We start from the raw sequence: 20,151 nt of genomic DNA, 5'->3' as shown, positions 1-20,151 counted from the left end.
ACGCAGGCTGTACCGCCGCCTGCTGTACCACCGGCAGCTGCGCCGCGGGCGCCGGCGCCGCCGCCGGCTGCCACGCCTGCTGCACGGCCGCAGGCTGGTGGGCCGCCGCGGGCGGCTGCCAGGCCGGCTGCTGCCAGGCGGGCTGCTGCGGCGCCGGCTGCGCCGCCGGCTGCGGCTGCGCAGCAGGTGCTGGCTGGGGCCGGGGCGCCTCCTCCTCCGGCGCCTCTGCATACTTGGGCTGCACCGTCTGCTGGCGCAGGTTGATGCGAACCACGTTGCGCTTGGCGGCGGGCGGGGCGGGCTGGCCCGGGGGCTGCGCCGAGGCCGCCGGCGTGGGGTGCGCCGCCTGCGCGGCCGGCGGCGCCCACTCGTCGCGCTGCTGGCAGAGGGAGGCAGAGGCAAGGGATCAGGCGGTTGGGAGACGGCCCGGCGAGAGCGGCCTGCGGCACGCCAGCTGGGCGCAGCCTGAAACACCGTCAAGCAGGGGCAGCCGGCAGGCTGGCTGAGGGCGGCGCCCACCCTGCGCTTGATGCCGGCGGTGGCCGGGGCGGCGGCCTGGACGGGAGTGGGGGCGGGGGCCTGGGTGGCGGGGGCGGGGGCGGGGGCGTGATGCAGCGGGGCGCCGTGAGCCACCGCCCGCAGCTGCCGAGCATCTTCCTCGTCCTGCTCATCCTCATCCTGCACGCCCGGGAGCGCCATACCGCTCAGCACCCCTCTTCAGAGCAGCTGGGCCACCATGCAGGGCCGAGGGCCGACCCCAGAGCAGGCACAGGCCTGCCGCTTGCGTTGGTTTCCAGCTGGTGGCTGCCGCTGCAGGCGGGTAGCTGAGCTAAAAGCTTAGCTCGCAGCCCGCCTCACCAGATCCTCCTCCTCATCATCGTCCTCATCTTCAGAGTCATCCTGGTATTCAGGCTCCTCGTCATCCTCCTCCTCGCCTGCAGGAGAGCCAGGGGGTGGGGGATTGCAGAGATGCAGCTGAGGAGCTGCTAGCAGCCACAGACAGTGCGGGTGTGGGCGGCGGCAGCCAAGCCACACACCTCCCCCCTCTTCCTCCTCCTCCTCCATGTCCTCATCTACATTAAAATCCTCGTCGTCCGCCCTGCAGGCAGCCAGGCAGGCGAGGCCGCACTCCACCGGACTCAGCCCGCGGGCAGGAACGCACGCGGGACGCAGCACAGCGAGCATCCTTGCGGCAGGGCTCCAGCAAGCGGCAGCGCTCCAGGAAGCCCCCAAGCGCACACCAGCGGCGGCAGCAGGCGCTGTCAGCTTCAGCAGCAGCCTGCCTGTCGTTGTCCACCTCCTCTTCCTCCTCCTCATAGTCGTCGGCCGGCGCCGCGCCATAGCCATAGGGGTTGCCCCACGGCGGCGGGTCCATTGCGTGCCGCCACGCCTGCGACGACGGCGGGGAGCCGGGGCGGAGTTGAGGCGGCAAGTGGGACACAAGGGCTGCGCTGGAAGTAGCCGTGTAAACAAAGGAGCAGAGCTAACCCATCCCCCAGCCTGCCGTGCAGCTCGCAGACGTGAAGTGGCAACGAGGCGCACGGCGGAGGGCGGTGGCCGCGGGCGCCTGGCGTTGGTGCCACCGCTCCAGCGGGCCTGGGCGCGCGATCATCCACCCTCCATGGATTCTGGGCGCACCTAGGGGGCTGCGCCGTGCGCCGTGGCTCCGCTTCGAGCTTGAGGGGGTCTCGGGAGCGACACAAGCGATCGCAGGCTGCGCTGCGGTGCTCAATCGGCCAGGGGCACGCTTCCAGAGTGCTGCTCAGAGCCGCCAGGCCTCTCCCACAGCGGCTGGCGCAGAGGTCGGGCGGGGTGGCGTAATGCCAGGCCCCTCCATTCACACAGCAAACAAACACAGAGACGCTGTAGAGAGACCCCGAGCACGGTCCGGCCTTGGGCGGCCCCGATGGCGGGCAGCAGGCCGCAGTGGCATCAGGCTGGCTGGAGCCTGGGGCGGCAGCAGGGCCTCGACAGCCTGCGCCCAGCCCAAGCACCTTGGACCCCTCCCCATCAAATAATTGCTGTAATTTGCTCACCGTCTGCACACATGACTGCATGATGCATGCCGCCCACAACCGAAACACGCTCGTGAGACAATTCCGCAAGCTGTCGGCGGCTGGCACTGCCTACGAGCCGCCAGGGCAACTCCGCCTCTCCACTGCCCAGCCCTCCCAAACCCCCGTCCTTGATGCAACAGTGCTGGTTACATGGTAAGCAATCTGGTGCTACGGTGGGTCAACCTTTGTTCCAGGGCATGCGTGCCGCGGGCCGCAGGCCGGGAAGTCAGTGTTGGGACGGACGAAGAAGAGCGGTGTGGGCCGGATGCTGGCGAGCAGCCAGGGAGCAGCCAAGGAGAGGCCAGAAGCAGATTGGCAATGTCCGCTGCCCAAAGCGGGCACCACGAGATCGCCAGTCGCTGGAAACAGGACGCTCAGGCGGTGACGGAGTGGAGCACCACGGAGCGAGGGCCTCGGAAAGGGCTCCCTCACTTGGTGGCGTCCTTGAGGTAAGCGATCAGATCCGCCCTCTCCTCCGGCTTCTTCAGCCCCGCAAACACCATCTTGGTGCCTGCACACATCGGTATGGGCAGCAAGCATGCAGGCCTTGGTGGTCTGGGCGTGGCGAGGGGTTGTGGCAGCATGCTACCTTGCCCAGACTGGCCATGTCCAGACTGGCCGGCAGCCCGATCCCGGGCTGCTGCTCCACCTCCTCCCCATCTGCTGCAGCCGCTCGCGCCCCGCCACGTGTGCGCTGCATGCCCTCCTGCTAGCTCGCTCTCCAACCAGCGACGCCGTTCGCCACCCGTACCGCCTCCCGTACCGCCCCACCGCACCTGGGATGTACTTCTTGGGGTTGAGCAGGTAGTCGTACAGCGTGTCCTCGCCCCACGTGACGCCCTTGTCCACATTGGCCTTGCTGTAGCTGCACCAAAGGCAGGGGCAGGCGCCAGGGCAGGCAGGCGGCGGCAGGAGGGTCGGCAGCAGCCGGGCGCGCAGCAGACCAGCGCCAGCGTGGCACGCCAGGGGGCTTGCTGCCTGGGTTGCCAGTCGGGCGTGGCGCCTGCCAGCCAGCCAGCCAGCCAGCCCTGCCGTGATGTTCTGCTGTACTGATTCCTCCCATGGCACGCAAGCAAACCCCAGCGTGGGACCCGCCTGAAGCCCGCCGCCTGGCCCGTCTTCCGGCCAAACAGGCCGCCCAGGTTGGGGCCCTGCTTGTGGCCCTCGCCAGGGGCGACGGTGTGGCACTGCGCGCACCTGCGCCACAGTGAGGGAAAGTGGAGGCAGCAATACCAGCAACGGTGGGGGCATGCCAGACGGTGCAGGGCGAGCCAGCAGGTGCGCATGCGGCAGCGCTGCGGCAACTGGCACAGGCGTCGACCGCAGGCGAACCGGCTGGACTCACTTGGTCTTGAAGATCTTTGCGCCTGCAGCAATTCAGGGGAGGGCAGGAGGATGACAGGTCAGTCTTGGAACTGGGGGACAACAGCAGGGTGGCAGCAGCAGCGAACGGCGGCAGCCCCAGCCGGCGGAGTAGTAACCAGCTCTGCCTGCTGCTCCCCGGCTGCGCAAACTGCTCTCTGGATCGCCCGGTGCGTTCCCCGAGTCCGGCAGCCGGGGAGGAGACCACGCCGGCAAGGGTTGAAGGGCTTGGGTGAGAGATGGGGTGAACAACTGCTGGCTGCATGACCGCTGCCTGGGCTGTGCGATGAGCACCAGCACCCAAAATCTGCTAGCTGCACCGCCCCAGGTGCCGTCAGGCCGTCAGGCCGTCAGAGGCGGCCCTGCCCTTCACCCCAAACACATGGCTGCCCCCACGCAGCCCGCTCACCCTTTGCGGCATCGCCGGCGGGTGCCTGCAGGTGGCAAGGGGCATGCGGGTCGGTGGCAGTGGTCGGCAGATGGCGGCGAAGGGTTGCAGGCTGACCAGCACACCCAGGCCCCTCCTACCTCCGCAAAGGACGCCATCCTAACAGCAGCGAGTCGGAAGTGCCGCTGGAGCGTCGAAAAGCTTGAGGTCCTGGTGAGGTGCCGCCTTCTGGCTGCCTAAGGCGCAGCGGGGGGGCGGGCACAGCGGCAGCGTGGAGACCAATTTATGCTCTCCATGCTTTGTCGGTTGTGGGATTCAGTGACCTCAGAGCACCGCGTGACCAGGAAATGTTGTCAAAGGAAGAGGGGCCAGGCAATCAGGCGGCAAACAGTTGAGCGGCCACCACGGCCTATGTATATTAGTGCTTCTGCCTTAGCTTTGATGGCGAGGCAATGCGACAATCTGCTGGATTACAACAACCACCAACATCCAGGTGAATGTTACACATGTGAATGTGCTCCACTGCGGCCCACTGGCACGACGCAATCATCGCATGCGTGCTCCGACTACGCACCGCCTGCAGCCCCGTGTCTCGCTTTTAACCGCCTCTCATGCCAAAGAAGATAGCATTGGGGTTGAAGCTGTTCTCCCCAGACGACTGACCTCTCAGCAGCTGCTCGTCGCCATACCCGCTGCCCTGCTTCGCTGCCTTGGCCTGCCGGCGCTCCTGCAGGTAGCGCTGCACCGTGTCCCAGCGCTGCTCCCGCCGCGCCGCCACTACCAGCTCCTGCCGGCAGCGGGCCGCTCCCAGCTGCCAGGCAGCCAGCGCTCGGCGGCGGGTGCGGCAGGCGCTGTGCCTGGCGGCCGCAGCAAGCAGGAGTTGCAACTGCAGCTTGGCTGCTGTTGCCTGCTGCCGCCAGATGCGCAGGGCTCGAACAGCCAGGCGCCGCGCGCGCTGCTGCGGCAGGCAGCGAGCCCAGGCCATGCGCCGCTGCAGTACAGCCAGTGCACATCGCAGCAGCGCATGCTGTCGCTGTCGCCGAGCTCCTGCCATTGCACAGGCGTCGCGCCCCACTGCCTGCCAGGCTGCAACCTGGTGCGCCTGCGCCCAAGCCGCCAGCGCTCTGCACAGGCAGTGCCTGGAGTGCAGCCGCTGGCCTGCAGCGGTCTGGTCCCTGACCTGCTGCAGCAGAGACTTCCATGGGGCCCAGCCCCAGCGCCACGCCACGCCCCGGCTGTAGTGCATTGCGGCGAGCAGAGCCGAGTGCCGCGCGAGCAGCGCCTCGAGGCGGGCAACGTGCGCCTGCGCCTCTGCAGTCCATCGCCTCTCCAGCTGGCTGTAGGCGGCATCTGGGGACGTGCCATGCTGTCGAGGGGTTGCTGGTAGGCGTGCTGCCATGGAGAGGGTTGCGGAGGCAGGTCAACGGTGGGTCCCCACCTGCGCACAGCGCCTCCAGGGTTCCTCGGGGCTGCAGAGCCGATGCACCCACTTTGCAGCAGTGCCCAATTGCTCCGCAGTTGCTAATCACACGTTTTCACGCAGCTGGGCAGGCGCCGCCACGCCACGCCCAGCATTTCATTTCCGACCCAACCCTGCTTATTGCAAGGCGATCGCAGTGCATCTGGGCTCAAGGCGATTGTTGAAAGGAAAGCTGACGACCGCCGCGCTCCCCTGCTCTCCCCCTAGGGCTTGGCCTGCTCCCCAACTCCGGGCCTGCGGGCGACACAACAGCGGCATGCTGCGCAACGCGATCGCCTCCACCGTGCTCCGCAGCCTGCGGGCTAGCGAGGCATACTCCAGCTGCGGCCTGCCCGGCATGGCGGCCAGGGCCTACTCGGCCGCCAGCGTCCAAGAGCCCACCATCACCGCCACCCTGTTCCCGGGAGACGGTGCGCGGTGTTGGGGGAGGCCCAGGACCCGCCACAGCCCGCCGGGGGTTGACTACGCCGCCGCCGCTGCCGCCTGGCCGCCGCCTGGCCGCCGCCTGGCCGCCGGCGGACCCCCCAGCCGCCGCTGGCCGTGCGCCCACCTCCTGCAGGCATTGGCCCCGAGATCTCCGACGCGGTGATGCAGATTTTCGAGGCCGCCAAGGCGCCCATCGAGTGGGATGTGCAGATTGTGGGCAAGGAGGTGGACCCCCGCACCAACAGCTTTGTGACGCGGGAGAACCTGGACTCTGTGCTGGTGCGCCCCGCCAGCACCTGGTCGCCGGGGGGGCTCGCCAGCCTGCCCAGGGCGACCGCAGCCAGCAGGGATTGCCGCTGGGGGCAGGCAGCGAGGGGTCGTGGCTGTGCGCAGTGCGTCGGGCGCCGGCCCTTTGCCGTTGGTGGGCGTGTAGCCGCTGGCCCTAGAGGCTAGCACCGCGCCATGCGCACGACCCCTGCCTTCCCGCCGGGCACGCCGCTTCACCTCGCCATGCACCGCATGGCAATGGCCCCTCAGAGAATCCCGCTCACCCTCCCACTCCCCTGCCTGCCTGCCCGCCCTCCCGGTCGCCGCCTGCCCTCCCCGGTCGCTGTGGCTGCCGCCCCGCAGAAGAACCGCATCGGGCTCAAGGCGCCCATGGCCACCCCCATCGGCAAGGGCTTCCGCTCCCTCAACCTCACCCTACGCAAGGAGCTGGGCCTGTACGCCAACGTGCGCCCATGCCTCAGGTGGGGTCCGCACGCCTCGGGTGCCCGCCTTGGGCGGCGCGGCGTGGCGCGAGGCAGGGTCCCCGCCGTGCACCGCGGCGGGGATCCGCTGCCGGCAGGCCGGCTTGCCCTGCAGGCGCCTGCGGCGGCCCCCTGTGCTGGGGCTGGCCCCGGCTTCTCAACCTGCCAAGCCATGCTCTGGCCGCCCCTCCGCCCGTGCCCTCCTCTCCCTCCCGCCTGCCACGTGCCACCCATCCGTGCCGCCCTCCCCTCCTGCCACCTGCCACCCTCCTTGCCACCCTCCCCACCTCCCACCCGCCCCTCCCTTACATCCCGCCCCCTGCAGCATCCCCGGCTACAAGACGCGGTACGACAACATCGACCTGGTGACGATCCGGGAGAACACGGAGGGGGAGTACAGCGGGCTGGAGCACGAGGTGGTGCCCGGGGTGGTGGAGAGCCTCAAGGTGGGCGCCGCCGCAGGCGGGCGGGGCCCGGCACAACAACTGCGCGCGACGCACGCGGCGGTTAGCGCCGCCGAGTGCCGGCCTGTGCTGTGCGGCCAAGACGGGCGAGGCCCTGGCCCGACCGCGGCGCGGGCCGTCTTGCGCGATGCCGAGCCCGCCCGCTGTGGCCTGCCTGCCTGCAAACCCGCCGCCATGGCCCGCCGGCTGGCCCGGCACACCCTCCTGCGCTCCAACAGGTCATCACGCGCGTGGCCTCCACCCGCGTGGCCGAGTTTGCCTTTGACTATGCCAGCAAGCACGGGCGCAGGAAGGTGACGGCGGTGCACAAGGCCAACATCATGAAGCTGGCAGACGGGCTGTTCATCAAGTGAGCGGCTGCGGCTGGAGGAGGCTGTTGTTTTGGAGGCATTGTTAGGGCGGGGGTTGGGGAGCGTGGCAGGCAGTGGAGGAGGGGATGGGGAGTGATTTGGGGGCGCACGCAGCAGCAGCAGGCAGCTGGAGCGGCGGGCGAGCGGGAGGTCTGGCTCAGGGGCTGCGGGCTGCGAGCCTGGTGGCGGCGCTCGCGGCTGCCCCAGCCGACCTGCCGGCGCCTGCTGCCTGCCCTGCCCTGCCCTCCCCGCCCCGCAGGTGCTGCCGCGAGGTCAGCGAGCGGTACCCCGACATCGAGTATGAGGAGATGATTGTGGACAACACGTGCATGCAGGTGTGTGGTGTGGTGTGGTGCTTTGCGGGTGTGCTTCTGAGTCGGCGGACCGAGGGTGGGGGGCAGGTGTGGCGGCGGCACATGCCAGCCTGGCCATGAGCCTGCGGGGGTGCCCAGCCTGCTGCCCACCCTTCTGCGCCCACGACGGCATCCACCCCAGCCCACCCCAGCCAGCCTCACGCACCCTGCTCCCGCGCCCTCGCGCCGCCTCCGCCCCCGCAGCTAGTGTCCAAGCCCGGCCAGTTTGACGTCATGTGCATGCCCAACCTGTACGGAGACATCATCTCAGACCTGTGCGCCGGCCTGATCGGCGGTCTGGGCCTCACCCCCAGCGGCAACATCGGTGAGCGCGCGGCCGCGCGCTTGTGTATGTTGTGGTGTCGGGCGGTTGCCAGGCGGCCCGACGCGGAACTGGCTGTGTGGCCGGCGGGCACAAGCCGCTGACGCCTGCATCCTGCGGGCTGCGAGCAGCCGGGCGGGGGAGTTGTGCAGGATAGCCTGTCGACTGTGCACCGGGTGTCCCACCTGTGCTTCCTTCCTTCCTCCCGCCTGCAGGCGCCAACGGCCTGGCGCTCATGGAGGCTGTGCACGGCACCGCGCCCGACATCGTGGGCCAGAACAAGGCCAACCCCACCGCGCTGCTGCTGTCGGGCGTCATGATGCTGCGCCACCTCACCCTCAACAAGCAGGCAGACATGTGAGCGGCAGCGCGCCACACCACCGCGGCAGGCCCGGCAGCCGGTGGCGGCGCCTGGGGCGCCACATTCATGTGTAGCGCCACATGCTTGGCCGGCTTGTTGTGCCGCCCCGACGGCGGCCTCCGCTGCACCTGGGTGCCGTCTTGCAGCCCGATCACCCACCCCACCCCTCCCCTCCCCTGCCCGCGCAGGATTGAGAAGGCGTGCCTGAGCACGATTGCAGAGGGCAAGTACCTGACCCGCGACCTGGGCGGCAAGAGCGGCACCACAGACTTCACATCCGCCATCATCGGCCACCTGCAGGGCTGAGCGGCGCGCCCCCTGGCCCCGCCAGCCCCCGCAGAGCGCCGCCTGGCGGCCGGGCCAGCGGCCGGCAAGCCGGCGCCGCTGGCACTGCACGCCAATCCCTTCCCCAAGCCGGCACTGCCCTGTTGTTGCTCTCCCCCCGCGCCTGCCATTGCTGTGACGCCCACTACTCCCCTTTGCTGTGTGCTACCGTCCCCGTGTGCCGCCCCCTAGCTACACGTCCCGCTCCCCACATTTTTTGCTCCCGTCTGTCCCAGCAATGCGCTCCCCTGTCCTAGCGCCCCTTGCCGTGCGCCGCTGCGCTGCGCAATCTCCCGCCCTGCTTTTCTCCTTTGATGCTGCACCTCCTCAACACTGCACCCCAACACTCTCACACCGCACGCCTACAGCGAGGCGCACGCAGGGAGGCGTCCCTCCCCGCCGTGGCACTGTCTGCCTGTCTGTTGCTGCGCCCTGCTGCCGGCGCTGGCCCGATCGGCGGCGCCGCGCTGCCAGGGCGAAGCAAGTGTAAAGTTGCCAACTGCCAGATGCCATGTCCAGCGGGGCTTTGAGCATTTGGGAAGCACAGATGCCCAGCAACAAAACAACACAGCGTGCCCGATGGCTCCTGCTGGCAGCGGTGGGCACCCGGGAGTGCAGCCTAGCGAGGCGCCCGCCGCACCTCGAAGCGGCAGCACGGGTCGCCCGCGCTGATGGCAGACATTCGCCCCGCTGTGGCCCCGCGGTACGGCACCTCAAACCAGACCCGGTCCTGGCTGCAGCAGCAGGCGCTGGCCAGCTGCGGCTGGCCCGCCTCCTCGAACACAGAGTGGTAGAAGCAGCGGGTGATGGTGAGGCTGGACTGCACTGGTGGGAGGGGGAGAGGAGCAGGAGCAGGAAGCACAGCACGCATGCAACCAGTTGGGCCTCATGCAGGGTGGGTGGATAGTGGGGCAGGTCGGGTCGGGAGGTCCGGCAGGGCAACCAGACCACCAAGCAAGGCTGCAGCGTGAGTCCCACTGTGCACTGCTGCTGACACCTCCTCCGCACACGTGCCCCACCTCTTCGCTGCCAAGCTCCAGCTGGCTGGCAAAGCCGGCCCCCAGGTCCCACTGCAGGCCGCGCAGGCGGGAAGAAAGCACGGCGTAGCCGTCCCGGTGCATGAACTTGGTGGCTCGCAGCAGGAAGCGCAGCAGCGGGGTGGTGCGCCCGCCCATGTGCTCCCGTAAAATCTGCAGCAGCGAGGCGGGCGAATGGCCAAGCCATCACACGTTTGTAGGCTCAAGGGAAGCAGGGAGGCAGGGAGGCAGGCACCCAGCACCGCGCTGCCCATACTGGGCCGCCACAGGCCGGTCGGTGCCCTGCCCGGTGCGGCGCGCGCAGCCGGCGGCGGCAGGCCGCTGGGGCCCCACCTGCAGCACCTCCTGCTCGTCCCCCAGGAAGGGCAGCAGCGCCTTGTGGCTGGCCAGCGCCAGCGCCGCCACGCTGAGGTGGGTCTCGGCGCGGTCGTCCCGCGCGGCGGAGGCGTACCGCCTCATGCCAGCCAGATACTCCGCCTCGATCAGCCCCCGCAGCTCCTGCTCCCGCCCCTCCAGCTGGTGGTACTGCCTGCACGAGCGGGGCGGCGGCGTGATGTGTACGGGGCGCAACGGCACGGCGCTAGGGGATGGGGGTGCTGGCCAGTGCAAGGCAGGCAGCTGGATCTGCTCACTTGCAGCGCGCCTCCACCAGGCCCTTGATCCACCAGGCCCTGCGGCGCATCAGACAGGCAGGCACGTCGGGGGAGTGGGCAGCTTGGGCAGCATGGGGTGCCGCACGGGTGCGGGACACCTGCAGGAAAGCAATCCGCGGCAGCATGGCCCCCACCTGTTCTTCTCCTCGAGCCACAAGCGTGCCCCGGGCATGTAACGGTCCAGCCAGTGCGTGCGCTCCTGGCCCTCCTGGCCCGGCATCACGGGCGGCGGCAGGGGTGGCGCCAGCGCCTGAGGCTGCGGCTGCGCCGGCTGCTGCACGTCCTGGCCGGCGCTGCCTTCTGTCGCAGGGGTGCCGCGCAGACAGGAGAGCGCCCTGAGCGCGGAAGGGGGTGGGGTTGGAGGGCGGGTGAGCGCCCTGGCGCCCAGCAGGGCGACAGCCTGGGCCAGCATGGTGCGAACAGAGGTAGAGGATGTGACGACATTGAGCAATCAGCGTTGAGTTATGTCAACTTGACACATGGCGGCAGCGTGACAGTGTGGCGCCGCCGCTGTGTGCTGTTCTATCAGACACTGATGCACAGTTTATGCGCTGCAACCACAGGGTGCCATGTGGGCCGTGTTCAGGTGGGTGAGGGGTTATGCGAGGGTACTGTGGACGCCGTAGCATTACATGCCTTGGGGCCACACGCCCGCCACCACCTGGCGGTGCGACGGCTACCCCCACCACAGGGCGTGGCGACATTGTAGCACCGTCGCGTCTCTTGCTTTGATCCATGTCACAGTCAGCAAGCCACCCTGTTTTGTATCAGGCGCATGCATATGTGAGCAGCGAAGCAGTGCACAAGATGGCTCATACGGCAAACCAGTTCAAAACGAAGAAGAATTCACTAGAAAATGAATACCTGTGATCAATGCAATACAGGCGTCTGCTGACGAGGGATCACAAAGTTCACACGGGGATCGGCTGCAGCTTGCCGCCCGGCGCCAGCTCCACATAGTGCTTGCGCACCGGCTGCGTCACCTTGTCATACTCAGCCTTGCTGCGCCCCACCCCCGCAACCCGTGCCACCATGGTGCGCAGGGCGGCGAAGGGCAGCGTGGTGTGGCGGTCCCGCAGGTACCGCGCATGGTCCTCGTTCACGTGCTCCGCCTCGCGCTCGCTGGGCGTGCTCAGCGCCTCGTCCTGCGCAGGTTGGCGTGGCTCGCGCCTCAGCGGCACGCAGCGAGCGGGGGATGTGCTGGGCACCGCTGGCGGCAGTGGGCATCGGCGTCCAAGCTCGGCGCGTCCCTTCTAAACACACAAATGCATGCATGCTGCCACCACCCCACCAGGAGCCACAGTCCTCCCGCACATCCGAAGCCACCCCATGCACTCCTCTATCCCCACACTGGCCCGCTGCCAACCCACGCAACAACCCACCTCTATGTTGATGGCATACCAGTGCACCTTGTACTCAATGGCAGCGGCTATGTTTGGATAAAACCTGTGAGAAGAGCGAGGCAGGAATCGAGTGTGTGTGTGGGGTGGGGGTGGGGGTGGGGGGGCGTGCCGGGCATGCGATGCGCTACGCGTGTGCAACAGGCGCAGCGCTGCGGCTTCAAGCAAGCTGTGCTGGCAAAGGGCCCTCACCAGTCCTCACCAGTCGCTCCAGCCACGCTGCTCAGAACCAAACTTGTAAGGCCTGCGGGCAGCACGCAGGCAGTGGCAAGCGGCTTGCTACTGCTCCTGCGCCCAGCTTGGCTGCTTGGGAATGCTTGCATGCACGGCGGCCCGCCGTCCACAACACCGCCCCCGCCATGCCTGCCCCTTGTAGGTGTACTGGCTGCTGCATGCCAGCCTCACCTGATCTCCAGCAGTGCGGATCCTTCCCGCATGGCCAGCCAGTTGGAGCAGCCCGAGCCGTGCACTATGACAACCATGTCGGCAGGCCGCACCTGCAGGCGTCGGGGCACATCGAGCGGAGGCGGCGGTGGGGTTGGGTGTGGGTTGTGGTGCGTGCGTGGGTGTTGTACGTTAACGTTGGGGGCAGAGTGCGGCACTGCTGTGGGAGGTGCCGAAGGGCACTGCAGGCTGGCAGCCTCCCCGCCGCCTCACCGCTGCCAGGTTGTGCATGGGGTCAGCGCCGAGCGTGGTGGACCTGCAGCAGGCGGCCGGCGGGCCTTGGCCTGTCACGTGCGGTGCAGGCGCGATGTTAAACGTTTCACACAAGCGCGCGGCTCCTCACATCACAGTGCACCCTGTGTGGGTCCCCCCTGCACACCCCGCCTGCGCCGCACCTGCACTGCACTTTCTTCCACGGTGACGTCCCTGGCAGCTCCCAGCGGACGCTGTTGCACTCTGCCACCAGCTCCTCCCAGTTCAGCAGGCGCCGGATGGTGCCGTTGCGGTGCTCTATCAGCACCTGCAACAGCAGGGCGCGGCGGGGCGGACGGGGCGGGCGTATGGGGGAACCCTAGCGCAGGCTCGGCGGTCCCCTTCTAGGCAGTGGCAGGGCTCCCGCCCCCTCACACGCACATGCGTGCACACATGCACGCATGCACACCCACCTTGAGCGTGTCGTCGCCGGCGTCAAAGGTCGCCGCCGGCTCCGGCTTGGGCAGCCGCCGCTCGTAAAAGTGGTACGCCGCCTGCGGGGTGACGGCGGCAGCACACCGCGCGCACCTCGCCAGGCAGCTGGGGACAGCATGCATCCACGCGCCGCCGCCGGTCCCTTGGCTCTTTGACAGGCCCAGGCTGTTCCCGCCCACAGCCCTGGGGCCGCCTCTGGCGATGCGATGCATGCATGCGAGGCGGGGCGGAGCGCCGCCCGCCCCACGCCCGCCCACCTGCATCGCGCCATACATCCCTTGAAAGTATCCGGCATCAGAGAAGGCGCACAGGTGGGCTGTGCGGAAGCAGCGACCGTACGGGTGGGACGGCTCCGCGCCGGCCGCCGTGCGGGCCGACAGCTGCAGAGTCGGGGCAGGAGGGCAGCGCTCGCGTGGGTGGGATGAGGAGGCAGTGCCGACGCAGCGGCGGGGGCCGGCTGCGCATGCACGTGCTGCATGTATCTGCGCCTGCGGGCAGGAGGCTGGGCAGGTGCCCACCTCGGCAAACGACATGACCGCGTTGACGGTGTACGGCTGCAGGAAGAATGGCCAAAAGGAGCGGGTGCGCTCGCCTGCACAGCCGCGGGCCGGGAGGGCCGCCAACCAGTCAGCATCCGAGCCAGGGAGGCGGGCAGGCAGCCCTCGGGGCAGGCAGGGCGATGACAGCCAGGCAGGCAGGCAGGAAGGCAGGGCAGCAGTGCCAGCCACGCTCCACGAGGGGCCCCGCCCCGCCGCCGGCGCACCCGCGGGCGTGCCCAAGGCCAGCAGCGTGCCGTTGCCCATCCTGCCGTCCGCCCACAGCTGCCACATGCGCGCCGTCACGTGGCTCAGCGACTCCCCAAAGTTGTGCACCTGCAGGGGGGGTGCGTGGGGCAGGCGGCGGGCAGCCGGAGGGAGCAGGGAGGCGTCAGCAGAGGCGGGCCCAAGCAGGCGGGCCCCCGACACGTCTGCCCCAGGTCTGCACTCGCGGCCTATCATAGCGGGGTGACTGAAAAGAACACATCGCTTCCAGCGCTCACCCACTGCGTCCACATCACTACGGCGGTACAGTTGGAGAAGGTGGGGCGCAGCAGGTCGCCCTCCTCAAGCACGCCAGCGGCACGCATGGACAGCGGCGCTGCGGGCAGGGGGCCAGGCAGGCATGACGCAAAGCAAGCAGCGAGTTGGTCACCACAGGCGCCGTCAGCTGGCGGGCGCCCATCTGCGCAGCTCATCCGACGGCCGGTCATAGTTCAAGAGGCACAAGCCAGTCCAGGCATCAGCCAGCGTGCCCGGATGCAGCGGGCGCGGCAGTGGTGGCGGAGCAGGCCGCGGCGGCTGCTCAGCATGCCGCCGCCTGCCGGACCCCCGGGCTCTGGCACGCGGCTCAGCATGCGGCATGCAGGCGAGCATGCGGGTAGGCAGGCACGCATGTGCGCACCATACTTGTTCTGCGCATTCCTAAACTTGTCACCATTGTCATCGGCACCTGCGGGCAGGCAGCCTCGCGGGCGGGGCGGGGTGAGCGCTCCGCAGCAGCTGCTCCGAGCAGGCACCGCCGCCGCCGCCGCGGCTGCTGCTAGAACCCAGGCCAGACGGCGCGGCCTGCTGCGACCCAAGCGGCTGCAGCAGGGTGCCCTCGGGCTGCCCACTGCATGGCACGCGCCTGCCCAGGAGTACTCGATGACTTCTATCTCCAGCTTGGGCAGGGGCTCGGACGAGGTGTTGGCTGGGCTGTATGCGGGGTCGTAACTCACAACGTGTCCCTGCGCAGCGGCGGCGGCGCACGGGTGGTCGGCCGCTGCCCCTGTCGTGCTCATCACACAGCACCCAGGCAGAGGGGTGGTTGCCTGGGGGGCTGGGCATGGTATCGGGCGGGGTGGGGTGGGGTGGGGGACTTGCCCCGAGGTGGGGCTTCCTGCCCAACGGTCAGCGCATCACCGTATATGCCCATCGCTGGGCACCCAGCCAGCCAACCGCGCAGGCGGCTCCCGCCCCCACCACGCACCTGGTCGAAGCAGACCTGGCTGTAGGTCTTGCACAGGCCGGCCAGGGCCTCGTGAGTGGGATCAAAGAAGCTGTTGTCGCAGGCGGCGGCGGGTGTTGCCGCCGCCGCCGCCGAGCCTGGCTGCTGCCCTGCTGCCACATGCCCAACGGTCAGCAGAACCTGCAGATGGTGAGTAGGGTGCGTGTCGGAGCGCTACTCGCAAAGGAAGCAGACAAGTGAGGCGGGTCGCAGAAGGGCACTGCAGGGAAGGCGGGACAGCGGCAGGCGGCGGAGGGCGGGCATCGCCAGGGCGGCACACTTGCCCCGTGTCCCGAAGTGTGCAGACCAACCCCCACCAGCACCAGCGCCAACACGAACACGCCAAGAACCCACTGCGTCTGCCAGCTCACTGCCCACTCCTTATTACTGTTCAGCGCGAGTTTCGCCATGCTCCCAAGGCGGAGTCTTTACCAACCACGCCCACGCCCGCCCAGTTCCCTACCAAGGCTGGCGCCACCCAAGACGCTCCGAAGACTGGACGTCATCAAAGAAAAATCGAGCAGCGAGGAAGAATGAGAAGAACAGAATACGTGCAACGCGTGAATGCTGCGGCATCCATGGCAGCGCCGCTGGACAGCACAGCGCGGCGGGTGATGTCCCTGGGATGCGTAGTACGCATGTTCCCTGAGACATCGCCCTTCCCACTGCCGCCCAGCCCGCCGCCACCCAGCCCGCTGCCGCCTTCTCCACCTCCTCCTTCCGCACTGCTGCCAAGCCCGCCGCCTTCTCCGCCACCACCATCCCGAAGAGCCACTCTGCCTTCCCTACCTACTCCTGCAGATGCGCTTCAAGCACCTGGATGCTTCACGCTTGCTTGTGCAGCATGGCCAGCATAATCACATCGATTGCAGCCTCGATGAGAAACAGGGCATTCAGGCATAAAACCAGGTGTACGGTGGCAGCGATGGCAGCTGACGACAGCCGACACCATAGTGTTTCCCTGTTCTCCCTTTGTCCCATGCCATTCATTTATGAATCAACAGCACTGACGTACTTCGTGATACTTGATGCTCTGTCAATCAGCGTCCACCTCATCCTGCGTGGCTGGAAGAGGGGGCAAAGCGGCACCCAGGCGGCACCGGTGCCAACGGCAATGCATGGGACCTGGGCGATTGGTGATGGCCCGCTGTGTTTGATCCAACGATCCTGCGGATCTAGCCGTGCATCCCTTGCGTGTTTGCTGCTATCCTGAGACTCACCTGTCCCGACTACGATCTACGAGTCGACTGCAGTCGCTAAGTTGCCTCTATGCGAAAGGAGGAGCTGTAGGACTGCCGTCTAGACCAGCGTCAAGGCACAGCACGGCCTGGAACGCCAGCAGTTCACATGTTGCCTGCCATGTGATGCGCAGGCCAGCAAACCGCCCGCCCTCCCGCTCCCCTGCAACCAGCAAAAAGCTGCATAGCAGCGGGCGCCTCCAGCGGCATGGGGGTTGAGAGCGGGAAGGGCGGCGCCGCGCTGCCGCCCGACCGCCGGCCCTTCAGGCTGACGGCCCCCGCCCCTCCCAGCACGTGGCGTCGCAACCTGGGAATGGCAGCCGTCACGCTGGTGTTCATCGGCACCCTGGTGGCGATGCCCAGCACGGGCCTGTCCGGCTTGGTGGGCTCAGCCTCCCAGCACCTCACCATAGCCTCCCTGCCCGTGTCAGCAGCCGCGGCACAGCCAAGCAGCAGCGACACCAATGGCAGCGTGGATGGGCATGGCAGCAGCACTGATGACGGCATCGTCGGCGCCAGCACCAGCACCGGCGGCGCCGATGCATCTGAGGGCAGCAGTGCTGGTGCGGCCCAATCGGCCGGGGCATCTGGGGAAGGTATCGCTGCGGCACAGCGAGGCAGCAGCAACAGCAGCAGCGGCAGCGAGGAAACCGAGGAGGCTGAGGAAGGCAGCAGAGGCAGCGGCAGCAGCGCTGAGGCAATCGAGGAGGCCGAGGAAGGCAGAAGCAGCAGCAGCAAGGAGGCTAAGCAGGTGGCAGAGGCAGACAGCGGCAGTGGCAGCAAGGAGGCAACTGAGGCGACAGTGGAAGGAAGCAGTAGCGGCAGCAGCAGCGCCGAGGGAACCGTGGCGGCAGAGGAAGGCGGCGGCAGTGACGAGGCAGCGGAGGCCGACGAGGAGTCGGTGGGAGGCAGCGCGGGAGATGAGGCCGACCTGCCGTGCCGGGAGAGCGGCTACTGCAGCGTGGGCAAGCTGCAGGCGTATGTGGGGGAGGTGGACAGCACAGAGGGCTTCAGGGCCATGGTGAGTTAAGAGGAGGGGTGTTGATGCTGCTCAGGAGGACACTGCTTGCCCTGCATCCATGATGCTGTGCCTGCCCTCCTGATACACATGCCTGCTCGTGCGCATTCTGCCCCGCAGCTCAAGGCCAGCTGCTACAAGAAAGAGTGCATCATGCTGACCATAGGGAGCGGAGGCCACCTGCTGGGCATGAACTTTGGTGGGCAGAGCTGCTGGTGCTGGCAAGGGATGACGCCGGCGGCAATGCGCTTGCTGTGGGCTGCATGCTGCGCGGATGCTGCTGCTGGCTCGGTGCCTGGCTCGCATGCAGTGCTCCTGCTGCCACTCACCTCGCCTCGCCTCGCCATATGCTGCGTGTGCTGCTGCCTGTGCTTGCAGTGGCGGGCGCCTGGAAGCTGGGCTTGGCGAACGTGATGCTGCACGCGACCGGCAACGAGTCGTGTGCTGTGCTGGCGGAGGCTGGGTACCACAACGTCACATGCGTCTGGTCCCACCGGTCAGTACTGCTCTGGGATGGGAGGGAGCGGTCAGTACTGCTCTGGGGTGGGAGGGAGCGTTCGGCATTGTGTGGGGGGCACCTTTGCCTCCCGGCTTGCCGCACACAGGCCTCTCTGTAGTGGGGGCTGCATGCCCTGGGGGCGAGAGACTGCCGTGTGCCCACCTGCCCGCCCCTTCTTCTCTGCTTGTGCACAGAGACTGGTTCCCTGTGAAGAATGGCACGTGGCATATCTTCGAAGCAGGTGGGCTGCTCCTGCGCCGCCTCCCAGCAGCATAACCCTTAGTGGAGCCGCCCGCGCGAGGCTGCAGAGCACGCTGCTGCTGCAGAGTGCTGCCACCCAGCTGTTTCCATTGCAACCTGAGCTGCGCATCATATCTGTGCTTGTCAAATCCCCTCCGCGACCCATCCCCCCACCAACCGCCTGATTTGCAGAGGAGCAGTGGGCTGTGCGCTACATCTTGATGGCTCGAGCCGTCTGGCACGGCTACAACGTGTGGTGAGCGGCACGTCTGCCGCGCGTGGCTTGCCGCCGCCGCTGCCCTGCTCCTGCCAACTCAGCCCCCGGGCGTGTGCGTGCAGCGTATGCCTGACGGGCTGCTGCGCAGCGGCTTCTGTGCGGTGCTTTCTGCATGGAGATGCTGCACCAGCTTCGCAGGAGAGTGCAGACGGGCTGACCTGCTGATGGCAGGACGTGTCCCTCGTTGCTGTGTACTGGTATGGTGGCCCATGCAGGCTGCTGGATACTGACACCTATCTGTACCATGATCCATACAAGTATCTCACGGTACCGCCCTTCAAGGACATACACTTCATGTCTCTTGACGAAGGCGGCCACACCATCAACGGTGCGCCCCTGCCGCTGTTGCCGCTGGGGCTGCCGCTTGGACTTGGGCTGGGGCCGCTGCTGCTGGGCCTTGGGCCACTGCCGCTGCTGCTGCTGGGCTCTGCCCTGGTGCTGGCGCTGGAAGCCAGCATTCTCCTCAAAACACGCACCGACCACCATGTCGCCGCCCCCGCAGGCGGCTCCTCCTACATCCACAGCGCCGCCCCCGGGGGCCCCGCCGCCTGGACCATCGCCCGCATGTGTGAGCACATGATCCGCCTGAACGAGCAGTGGCGCGTGTATGCCCGCAACGCCAACATGACGGAGCTGGGCCACCTGGGTCACGCCATGATGGACCAGGCAAGCCTCCTGGGTTTGGCTTGAGTTATGGGCGATGCTCTTGCCTTGCCCATCTCACTCCCCTATCGGATCAGGCAGGCTGGCCGCCCACAGAACGCCTGGAGGGGCGTGTGTGGCCAGCACGTGGCATGGTGCTGGCTACTGTGCTATGCCCGCCTTGCCTCCAGCACGCCCTCCCATCTCTTCCTGTCCCCTGCGCAGTTTGTGCTGTCCGACACGCTTATCGGCAACTACCTGCACCACCCCGCCATCTTCTTCACGCTGTGGGAAGCACCAGGCCTGAGCATGGGTGAGGAGTGGTGGCAGCAGCCTTTCCCCTGTCCGCCCTCAGCCACACCCGAAAGATACAGCCGAAAGATACAGCCGAAAGACACAGCCGAAAGATACAGCCGAAAGACACAGCCGAAAGATACAGCCGAAAGATACAGCCGAAAGATACAGCCGAAAGATACAGCCGAAAGACACAGCCGAAAGATACAGCCGAAAGACACAGCCGAAAGATACAGCCGAAAGATACAGCCGAAAGATACAGCCGAAAGATACAGCCGAAAGACACAGCCGAAAGACACAGCCGAAAGATACAGCCGAAAGACACAGCCGAAAGATACAGCCGAAAGATACAGCATTGGGCATCAGGGCTGCTGCTAGGCGCGCCCGCCTGGGCATGCTGTTGGCTCTGCACACAGCCCGCTGGCGCATGACACTTCTCCCTTGTGGAAGCAAGGGAGGTCATGATTTCATTCTTTCTTCTCTGACGAGTTCTTTCTTTTTATGCTTCTTTCCACCTTCAGATGTGGAGCCCCAGGTGCATTACGACGACCCCGGCGTGCAGCTGCACTACCCGCCCGCCTGGGTCAACCTGACAGGGACGACTGAGGAGAAGGCTCATGGGTTCAACCTGACGATCCCGGTGGGGGTGGCTCGCTGGCCCCGTGTCTGTCTGTGCCCACGCTGCACCCAGCCTTCTGCAGGGTGCATGGCCCGCATGGGCCAGCACTACTTGTGACCGCTGGCGGCTGAGTGTCCGGGATGGTGCCTGTACTGCCTGCAGTACCTCAACGGCACCTGGAATGAGTCCATTGCCGGCAAGCGCTTCCCGCCACGACGCAACTACTCCCAGGCCTTCATCAAGGTGGGGAGAGGGGCTTGCTGGATCGCAGGTGCTGTTGCAGCTACATGCCACCCCACCTATTGGTGGTGCCAGCAGGGGGAGGTTGTTGGAGCGCTGGCCACCGGCTCACAGTGACCTCCTTGCTGCGCTCTGCCTACCGCCTGGCTCGTTTGCCAGCCTGCTGCCAGCTCCAGCGATCCAGCGGCATCCCATTTACCCC

At 67.4% G+C, this 20,151-nt stretch overlaps 4 protein-coding genes across 4 annotated transcripts in view; 2 read left to right on the top strand and 2 right to left on the bottom strand.

The window, feature by feature from the left end:
• Positions 1-2,280: 2,280 nt before the first annotated feature.
• CHLNCDRAFT_30572 (hypothetical protein) lies at positions 2,281-3,986 on the bottom strand. The gene is made up of 6 exons (XM_005849062.1): positions 3,948-3,986; positions 3,829-3,853; positions 3,403-3,424; positions 3,153-3,254; positions 2,834-2,922; positions 2,281-2,568 (listed from the first exon to the last, which is right to left on the bottom strand). The coding sequence occupies exons 1-6, from the start codon at positions 3,963-3,965 to the stop codon at positions 2,486-2,488; spliced, it is 339 nt and encodes a 112-aa protein (XP_005849124.1). The 5' UTR covers positions 3,966-3,986; the 3' UTR covers positions 2,281-2,485.
• Positions 3,987-5,429: 1,443 nt separating this feature from the next.
• On the top strand, positions 5,430-9,140 carry CHLNCDRAFT_34882 (hypothetical protein). The gene is made up of 9 exons (XM_005849265.1): positions 5,430-5,697; positions 5,847-5,992; positions 6,344-6,462; positions 6,788-6,908; positions 7,145-7,275; positions 7,536-7,611; positions 7,834-7,954; positions 8,167-8,308; positions 8,501-9,140. The coding sequence occupies exons 1-9, from the start codon at positions 5,544-5,546 to the stop codon at positions 8,616-8,618; spliced, it is 1,128 nt and encodes a 375-aa protein (XP_005849327.1). The 5' UTR covers positions 5,430-5,543; the 3' UTR covers positions 8,619-9,140.
• A 2,097-nt stretch (positions 9,141-11,237) lies between these two features.
• CHLNCDRAFT_51314 (hypothetical protein) lies at positions 11,238-15,292 on the bottom strand (the record flags this gene model as incomplete). Its single annotated transcript, XM_005849061.1, has 17 exons — positions 11,238-11,471; positions 11,709-11,772; positions 11,929-11,970; positions 12,132-12,223; positions 12,384-12,426; positions 12,566-12,690; positions 12,836-12,916; positions 13,115-13,237; positions 13,376-13,449; positions 13,621-13,729; positions 13,897-13,994; positions 14,298-14,345; positions 14,413-14,507; positions 14,537-14,622; positions 14,865-15,023; positions 15,061-15,102; positions 15,200-15,292. The coding sequence occupies 17 exons, from the start codon at positions 15,290-15,292 to the stop codon at positions 11,238-11,240; spliced, it is 1,608 nt and encodes a 535-aa protein (XP_005849123.1).
• Positions 15,293-16,328: 1,036 nt separating this feature from the next.
• Positions 16,329-20,151, top strand: part of CHLNCDRAFT_57398 (hypothetical protein) — a gene marked incomplete at its 5' end in the record, with an annotated part of 6,536 nt that continues 2,713 nt past the window's right edge. The window contains 10 exons of the mRNA XM_005849264.1: positions 16,329-17,141; positions 17,259-17,337; positions 17,517-17,634; positions 17,832-17,878; positions 18,070-18,133; positions 18,370-18,482; positions 18,657-18,757; positions 19,022-19,109; positions 19,612-19,730; positions 19,872-19,952. Coding sequence (XP_005849326.1) covers positions 16,329-17,141; positions 17,259-17,337; positions 17,517-17,634; positions 17,832-17,878; positions 18,070-18,133; positions 18,370-18,482; positions 18,657-18,757; positions 19,022-19,109; positions 19,612-19,730; positions 19,872-19,952 — 1,623 coding nt within the window. The remainder of the gene's footprint in view (positions 17,142-17,258; positions 17,338-17,516; positions 17,635-17,831; positions 17,879-18,069; positions 18,134-18,369; positions 18,483-18,656; positions 18,758-19,021; positions 19,110-19,611; positions 19,731-19,871; positions 19,953-20,151) is intronic.

This window comes from Chlorella variabilis (assembly GCF_000147415.1).
Source record: "Chlorella variabilis unplaced genomic scaffold CHLNCscaffold_6, whole genome shotgun sequence".
NCBI lineage: Eukaryota > Viridiplantae > Chlorophyta > Trebouxiophyceae > Chlorellales > Chlorellaceae > Chlorella > Chlorella variabilis.
This window is presented reverse-complemented; position numbering and strand designations above follow the sequence as displayed.

Coding starts and splice junctions, on each gene's coding strand:
- CHLNCDRAFT_30572 (XM_005849062.1), bottom strand. Junction 3,255..3,402: donor GCAAAGATCTTCAAGACCAA/GTGAGTCCAGCC, acceptor ACTGTGGCGCAG/GTGCGCGCAGTGCCACACCG. Junction 2,923..3,152: donor GGCCAGGCGGCGGGCTTCAG/GCGGGTCCCACG, acceptor CCTTTGGTGCAG/CTACAGCAAGGCCAATGTGG.
- CHLNCDRAFT_34882 (XM_005849265.1), top strand. CDS start 5,544: ATGCTGCGCAACGCGATCGCCTCCACCGTGCTCCGCAGCCTGCGGGCT. Junction 6,463..6,787: donor AACGTGCGCCCATGCCTCAG/GTGGGGTCCGCA, acceptor CGCCCCCTGCAG/CATCCCCGGCTACAAGACGC. Junction 8,309..8,500: donor CTCAACAAGCAGGCAGACAT/GTGAGCGGCAGC, acceptor CTGCCCGCGCAG/GATTGAGAAGGCGTGCCTGA.